The sequence below is a fragment of the Neoarius graeffei genome, chromosome 6 (assembly GCF_027579695.1).
Source record: "Neoarius graeffei isolate fNeoGra1 chromosome 6, fNeoGra1.pri, whole genome shotgun sequence".
Classification (NCBI taxonomy): Eukaryota; Metazoa; Chordata; class Actinopteri; order Siluriformes; family Ariidae; genus Neoarius; species Neoarius graeffei.
The window spans coordinates 7,883,298-7,892,221 of NC_083574.1; the positions used below are offsets into that span (position 1 = coordinate 7,883,298).

Genomic DNA, 8,924 nt, shown 5'->3' on the forward strand with positions numbered 1-8,924 from the left:
CGAGATCCTGCTGGAATTCTGTACATTTTAACCCCGTCACTGCTACGATTCTGACACCCGAAAACACAACTAGGCATTTCTGAGTCTTTTTTGGGTCCAGGCTGCGCACGCAATTTCTGCTTACGTATGAATGACGTTTACTGCAAAGGGGTCTATAATGCTATGACAAAAAAAGAATTGCATAATTTTTTTTTAAAGTACAACACCACATTATTATTATTATTATTATTATTAGAACATTGAAACATCTGCCCAAGAAATAGTTTTACTGAGAAGAAAGAAACACACAAATTTGGAGGAAATTGTCTGTTTGTCTCTCTTTATTTGTAAAAGCAGTGTGAAAGTAAAACTTAACCACATCCTCCTTTAACACACGGCTGTTACTCTGATGTGTACAGTTTTGTTGTCGTAGTACTGTAATTTTATGACCCTTTTTTTTTCCCTTGAAATTTTACAACTTTATTCCCAAAGGATTGACTTTTTTTTTAATATAAATCTTGCGACTTGTTTACTTGTTTACCTTTTAATATGTTTAATAAGAATTGATTAATTTTCTCCAACAGCAGCTCTGACAGTCATTCCATCTGTGATACAAATGACAAGTTTATATTAATGCATTTGTTTATACACTAATGTTATTAGAATGGATTCACAGGAACGTCCATATATGGTGGATGAGCGACATAGTCGAAGGGTACCAAGTTATTTGAAGTGTAACTCCAGCTCAGAGCCGAGCTCCACCCACTGTATAATTGTGAAAATTATTAATTAATTTTTTTTATTTTATTTTTTTTAATAGTGTGCTGGGGGAACGGGCTCAGATGGGCGTTGCTCACTGAGTCTCAATCAGCGTATATTTTGAAAATGAGTGCGGTTTCATAGACTTGGGCTCAAGGGGTGGGGACTGGGGGAGGTGAAGGGGCTGCCCACTTCTGATTAGAGGGTGTTGACATCATTTTTTTTTTTTTTAATTAAAATTTCATGACAGATAAAGAAGTACCAAACAATCAACTCGACGTCAGCATCGGCCTTGCAAGGTTCAGGATGATTTTAACCAGTAGGTGGCGTTTTGAGCCATTTTCCACCGACAGAGCGCTGATTTTCATAATAATGGTCGTTTTGTCAACGTTACCAAGAGCTTTGATGTGTTTCATCAGAGTACAGTCATCTACTGGTTTAAAGAAGAACTGAAGGCAATTTTTTTATCAAAATTCTCTCATTTTATTAAATATCGGAACGCGTTTTTGATCTCTCTTTTGTCGCTGCTATAGCAGGTTATGAGTGTTTGAAATGTGCTCTGTAATATATCAATCCAAATGTCAAAGCAATGGCCGTAAACGAGATTTGTCGAGACCTGTACGAGACATCATAGGATGGAAATAAAACGTACAGCGGAAATCAAAGTGAGCAACATCTGCCAACGCTGTCAAAAGACGCGCGCGCCCTCTTTCGAATGCTGAAGCCGGAAGTTTTGTTTGTTTTGATAGCAATCAGGAAAGTTTGAAAAAAGTAGGCAGTAATTGTCATTTAAACTCATTTTTGTGCAATATTTCGTTTGGAAAACAGTTTTCAAAATGACAGCACTGACACCTGGCTGACACTTCTTCACGTTTCGAAGTCTCGAACAAGTCTCGTGAAGATCGCGCGGATAAGCGACGCCTGCCGTGGACCAAACGAACTAAATTCAACACGGCTAAAAACCAAATAGGCCGATAAGTATAATATTTAATTGCAATTAGTTGCCAATACGAGTCATGATATAAGGTGACTAAAACCGAAAACGTAATTGAATAACACGTTAATTAAGAAATAAAGCAAGTTTAAGAATGACTTCAGTTCTCCTTTAAATCATCCCATGGTAGCTGCGGGGTCTTAAACGTCTTAAATTTAATATTCCAAAATTAAGGCCTTAAAAAGTCTTAAATTGCTTTGCCCAAGTCTTAATTTTTTAAACAAAGGTCTTAAATTTACTCATACTATTCTACAATGTGAAAATGTGGGTTTTGTGTAACATCAGTGAATTTCTTGGAGTATGCGCAAAGAAAGAAACAATATTGATACATTTTCGCACCGGCGCAATCGTCGGAGTCCGTGGTGGAGAGGAGACTCCGCGAATTGCAGCATAGGGAAGTGTCGTTTTAATCAGCGGTGGCTTTGAGATGAAAGATATCGTGATTGGGTGAGGGAGGTTCCTGGAAGTGACGTTGAAGCAAGATGCTGTGTTTGTCGAAAGACCTTCAAGTTGTCCACTATAGGTCATTTCGCTTTAGAGTCTCACATGAAGAGCTCAAAGCACATTGCATCTGCCCTCCACCGCCACCAGCCCATCGCTCAGTTCTGCACGGTTCAATCTCCGAATGCACCTGGAGTTGCCACTAGCACCACTGTCGAACGTCAGCAGCATCAGCCAAGCCAGACATCATCGGCAAGGCTAGCAACAACACAAGGGCCGAGCAGTGGCATGATGGGTGTCGGTGGAACCCTGACACTTTGGGCAGAGGTGCTCTGGATTTTAAAAACAATTACGGGACACCACTCGTACAGCTCGAATGAGGGCATAAGCGAACTCTTTAAGGCTATGTTCCCAGTCTCGGAAGTCGCTACAACATTCTCCTGTGGAAAAAACAAAACTTCTTGCATAACAAAATTCAGTCTTGCTTGTCTTGAATGTGAAGATTTGACAAGCAATGCACATAATGACTTAACTTTTATAATAAAAGTATTTTTACTTGAAACATTTGTCATTATTGGGGAATTTGATCTGGTGTTCTACGACCGCATAATGGCTGCGATGTAGGTTTTAATTCTCATTTAAGTGGTCTTAAAAAGGTCTTAAATTTATGGTGGTCAAACCTGGGGAAACCCTGCGTCCTGAACCTTGCACGGCTGATGCTGACGTAGAGTCGACCGTTTGGGACTCGTCTACGTTATCTATACCTTCTGTGGCATGCGTGTCTTGCGACTTTGTCGGCTATTTTACACTTTTTACCGTACCTCTGGGACTATGTTTTTAGCGAAGGGTAAAGAAACTATTTAACCTGTACCAGACTACTTTTCCGACGTATGGAATGTGTCCACGCGTTCCCTGTGTGTTCAGTGCCTGCCATTTCTGTGATGAAATGCTTTCTGACAACTGTTCCTGATAGAACATCTCCCACATCGAGAAATTCATACTTCCTGGAACCAAAATTAAATTATATCAGACTGTTAGAATTCACCGGAATGCCTCAGGAAGGAAAGCTGAATTCATGGAACTGTCAACCATCTGGTGGAATTTGTGAATTCTGAAACTGGCAACCACACGCAAATTATTGAATTGACCTGACGAGTTGTTAAAAGGTCTCTCCTTTGTTCTGGCGCAGCAAAGAGTTTCTATGACTCTTGACTGAATTCATATTCAGGAGGCATTATCTTGAGGATGAAGGTGATTTTTAATTCCTCGCTTTTTTTTTTTTTCAACCAAGTCAAGTGTGTTTACACGCCATGTGCTCGCCTGCACCAGTGCAGCCAGCGTGTCCTCGGACCTTTAAGTTAATTCACTTGTCATTTATCAAGTGAAATGATGTTCGAATCGAGGGAATGTCCGCCATATATTAGGGTTTTTTTTTTGTCTGGTTTGTTTACGTCGCGCATGAGATGAATACAAAGAGAAGTGGTTCATTCACGGTTCATGATCCATTTCTGAATACGCGGTACGGTAAAGTGTAAAATAGCCAGTCTGTCTCTCACACCTCCATTTTTGTCTGGCCCGGAGATGTTCCTGAGCCACTCCTGCCTCACATAGCCACGCCTCCTCCACAGCCCCTTGCAGATTTATTTTTTTTTTTTATATAAAGTATTTTTCAAAATGATGCAGTGGGTAAGGTTCGGCTCAGACCTGCGAGTGAAATTGCACTTTAAATTCCGGGTCAAAACTTTCATGCTGAATGAAAGTATGAATACTGGTTTACCTCTGTCCGTCCATCCGTATCGCCATCCGTCTGTCCGAAACACCCTTTTTCTCAGCAACCACAAATCATAGCCACTTGGTACCAAACTTGCGCTCGGGGTTCTATACCGTGTATACCGTTTTCAGGTCTGTCGCACATCGACTTCCTGTTTACCGACTGAACGTATTGACGAAATCGATAGCGTGGATTTACAAAATTTTCATAACTTTTTTTTTTTTTTTTTTCTCAGCAACTACAAATCACAACTGCTTAATATTTGGTACCAAACTTCAGCTTGGGGTTCTATACCATGTATGCCGTTTTTAGCTCTGTCCCACATCGACTTCCTGTTTATCGACTGAATGTATTTACAAAATCAGTAGTGTGGATTTACAAAATTTTCGTAACTTTTTTTTCTCAGCAACTACAAATCACAACTGCTTGATATTTGGTACCAAACTTCAGCTTGGGGTTCTATACCGTGTATACCGTTTTTTAGCTCTGTCCCACATTGACTTCCTGTTTACCGACTGAACGTATTGACGAAATCGATAGCGTGGATTTACAAAATTTTCGTAACTTTTTTTTCTCAGCAACTACAAATCACAACTGCTTGATATTTGGTACCAAACTTCAGCTTGGGGTTCTATACCGTGTATACCGTTTTTAGCTCTGTCCCACATTGACTTCCTGTTTACCGACTGAACGTATTGACGAAATCGATAGCGTGGATTTACAAAATTTTCATAACTTTTTTTTTTTTTTTTTTCTCAGCAACTACAAATCACAACTGCTTGATATTTGGTACCAAACTTCAGCTTGGGGTTCTATACCGTGTATACCGTTTTTAGCTCTGTTCCACATTGACTTCCTGTTTACCGACTGAATGTATTTACGAAATCGATAGCGTGGATTTACAAAATTTTCGTAACTTTTTTTTTTCTCAGCAACTACAAATCACAACTGCTTGATATTTGGTACCAAACTTCAGCTTGGGGTTCTATACCGTGTATACCGTTTTTAGCTCTGTCCCACATTGACTTCCTGTTTACCGACTGAATGTATTTACGAAACATAGTGTGGATTTTGACGCTATTTCAAGAAGCAAAATGCTATTTCGAAATGACCGTTTACCAGGATGCTGTTTGAAATCCCTGCTCTTTACTTACTTGCTTCAGGGTTCATTATTTGTCGAAGTCAACATTCATATAATAATAAGTGTCCTATTCCTTCGAATGCTTGTGTTCTGATATAAGCGAGAGCGGGCGGGGGGGATACGTAAGTGAACAGTAGCTCACAGTTGATCTTGTTTTCTTTAGCTGGACGCGACACTGAACAAGCTCTACCGTGGGGAGAGTCCTCTCCTGACGACCTCCGCTATGCAAACCAGGCTTACACAGATCCCCGGGAACGAGAGAAAGAGCAACACGACATGAACAAAAGGTCATCACCGTGCTACAACAGTGTTGTTGTTGTTGTTATATGGCTTTATTCTGTCAGTGATTCTCACATGTTCTGTCCTTCCTTTTAATTTCATAGCAGTACAGTTTGGATTGAGAGTTATGTATCATATGTTCATTTTTACAGAAATACATGAAACAGAAAAGTGATTTTAGTCCCTCTCTTCACATCTGTTATTTACACTCGCATCTGTGCTTCGAAATGCCAGATGAGAGTGTGAGATGATAAGAGAGATGATGTAAGTTGCAGTGACTGGAACTAAAAACACCTAAATTTAAAAAAAAAAAAAATCTGTTGATATTGAGTCTTGTGCCCGGCGTACAGTTTCACGGACACGCCCCAAATTTGGTCGGCATGTGGGCCTCTCCAAGATAAACAAATATTGTTTTATTCTATCCACATTCACTGGATATGAGCAATTGTGCGCTCTGATTGGCTACTATGCTATCGGCTCATATACCGTGAGTAGAGAAAAAAAAATGGCGGCGCGTGTTGCTGAACCAACCGAGGATGAAATAAAAACTACTTGAAAACAAAACAAACCCCACACACACACAATTTTTTTTTTTAAAGCAGCAAAACATGGAATAAAAGTATTCAATGGTTAGAATTTTTTTCCCCAAGAATTATTTATTTATTTATTTTTTTCCCACAAATTGTTAGTCATTTCGCCAGTTTGTTTACGTTCTAAGCGGAAATGATTTTGTCGGACGTTTTGTATAAAGTTTTTATTTCTCGAATTTGCAAAAAAATAAAAATGCTCCGTTTCTCAAAATCCAGTGCATGTGGATAGAATAAAACAGTTATTCCACTCAATCTCGTCTTACGTGGCTTAGAGACAACTAGGTGCTATGCGCCTCACCGGCTATCAGCTCATGTACGACTCGATTTCATGGAATAACTGATAAATATACAGGGGGCTGCAAAAGTAGGTATACAGTAAGGATTATTCTCGTATTACCAGTATTCATGGATGCAAACGGCGCGCCTTTTGGCGGATGCTGCCTTTTTCACGGCTGTCTGGGGGACTTGTGTGAATCGTGCAGATCCGATGAGTTTGTTTTTTTGTTTTTTTTTTGGGGGGGGGGGGGGGGGGGGGCGTTGGAGTGTCTGATTATAATTTCATCAAAGTAAATTTTGTATTAAAATTACTAAATAAGCAAATGCCGTTAGTCCATGAAACATAGGAAGTATAAGTATGAGAAGAAAACAGTAAATCAGAAAGCTGCGCACGTAAAGCCAATTACGTAACTTGCGTAACTTACGTTGGACTGATGGAAATCCTTGCGCGTGCAGTGAAGTGCAGCCAATTGGCTTTACGTGCGCAGCTTTCTGATTTACTTTTTTCTTCTCATACTTATACTTCCTATGTTTCATGGACTGTAACGGCATTTGCTTATTTAGTAATTTTAATACAGAATTTACTTTGATGAAATTATAATCAGACACTCCAACGCCTCCCCCCTCACCAAAAAAAAAAAACTCATCGGATCTGCACGATTCACACACATCCCCCAGACAGCCGTGAAAAAGGCGGCATCCGCCAAAAGGCGCGCCATTTGCATCCATGAGTATTATAATAGTGGTGCTAGATTTCATTTAATACTAGAATTCATTAATGAGAATTAATTGAGGGATTAATACGTTTATTAATGTTTGTATAATCAATGAGAACGTTTTGTGCAAACAGTTTGGTTTTCATGACTGTATACCTACTTTTGCAGCCCCGTGTACGTTGTATTAGCCACGCCCAACAGGAAGTGAGGTATTTTGGGGGGTTTTGCACATAGACACACGTTAGATTTTGCCATCCTGCTTCCCAGACAGTCGTCCGATTTGGTTTCCACGAATCCCAGATCATGTCTGTGATTTGATTTAACTTTTGTTTCATGGTCCTTGATTGTCCAGATTATTAGACCCGGCGAACACCTTACAGTACGACGACTTTAAGAAGTGTTACGGAGAGATTCTGCACCGCTGGGGTCTGAAGGAAAAGAGAGCAGAAGTGCTGAAGTTTGTTTCTTGTCCTCCAGAGCCGCACAAGGGGATCGGTGAGTTCATGTTTGTTCGAATGGAGTGGAATCGTGTCACAAATGTCCAACTAAATAACAGGAGTTTGCTTTTCTTTGCTTTCAAAGTCACGTTTGCGCAAACACTGGACTCAAAAGTCCCAGAATGCACTGCAGCGATGCACCACTGAGAGATGATGCTCAGCTGAGCGAGTTAGCGAGCTTTGAGAAGTTAAAGCTTTGGTGTTTTGAGCAGGTGGTGAAAGAGCTGGACGGATTTAAAAAAAAAAAAAGACTAAAGCGCCGCTGCAGCGCTCTGTTTAGGTCGAGATGAAGTGATTCTTAGTGGCAGCATGGCATTGTGGGTAATGTAGGAAACTGAACCAGTGGTCATGATGGAAATTAATATGCAGGACATTTTTCCTGATGCAGATTTTACTCTAGAAATTACGTGACATCATTGACTCCGGATAATATTCCAGTCTTCCGTAAAGTGCTGCCAGTGATGGTGCGGTATCGCTGTGTTTCTCACCTGCAGAGTTCGGCGTGTACTGCTGCTACTGTCGGAGCCAGGCCAGAGGAACTCAGTGCGCCGTGTGCAAGCGCTTCACCTTCCAGTGCGCCATCTGCCACGTGGCTGTCCGCGGCTCGTCCAATTTCTGCCTGAGCTGCGGCCACGGCGGCCACACGAGCCACATGATGGAGTGGTTCCGCTCGCAGGAAGTCTGTCCTACAGGCTGCGGCTGTCACTGTCTCCTCCAGAGCACGTTCTGAATCCTTTACACAGACATGGACATGGCCGAGGTCTCAGGGTGCGTCTCGAACCTCTCAGTACTGTAACACAGCCTCGACTGTTGATTTTTTTTTTTTTTTTAACAGGACTGATACAGACCATGGATTTCTGTGCTGCTCTGAACAGACCTTTTCTAATAGCGGTCTTCGCAGTATGCAAGAAACCACAACGACCTGAGTGACCGTTTACACCAGCCTTATTCAGAAAGATCAATCCGAATAAAGGAAGTGCCGTTTTTGCAGTCCTGGTTCGGTTACACTGCAGGGTTTTATTTCTCCGCAATCTGTGAACACAACCACGTCGAGATGGACTGAATGTGCTGCTGATTGAACCCTCACAGCTGAAAAGCGCCATTTTGTATGATGATGTCTGTCTTTTCATTTGAGAAGAGAATAGTGAAGAACTGTGCTCTTGTGTAAGGGAGTAGTGATAAATGATAAACCAGCACCAACAAAGTTTCTGCCCTGAATGAAGAAATAAATTTGTTTAAAAAGCTGCACCATATCCTGCATTATAGTTAATATTTATTCTCTCTCTCTCCCTCCCTTCCTTTTATTGCCTCTGTCTGTCCCTCTTCTTTCTCTTGCTCTCTGTCTGGCTCTGTCTCTCTTGCTGCCCCTCTGTCTGTCTGTCTCGGTTTCTCTTACTGTTTGTCTGTCTCTCTCGCTGCTTCTCTCTCCCTCTGCCTGTCTCTCTCTCTTGCTGCCTGTCTCTCTTGCGCTCTCTCTCTCT

The 8,924-nt window shown here is 41.2% G+C and overlaps 1 protein-coding gene across 1 annotated transcript in view; it reads left to right on the forward strand.

Moving 5' to 3' along the window:
* The window catches only part of wdr59 (WD repeat domain 59), an 88,228-nt gene extending 79,539 nt beyond the window's left edge, over positions 1–8,689 (forward strand). The window contains exons 24-26 of the mRNA XM_060923255.1: positions 5,249–5,372; positions 7,299–7,441; positions 7,938–8,689. Coding sequence (XP_060779238.1) covers positions 5,249–5,372; positions 7,299–7,441; positions 7,938–8,173 — 503 coding nt within the window. The 3' untranslated portion in view covers positions 8,174–8,689. The remainder of the gene's footprint in view (positions 1–5,248; positions 5,373–7,298; positions 7,442–7,937) is intronic.
* The last annotated feature ends 235 nt before the right edge of the window (positions 8,690–8,924 follow it).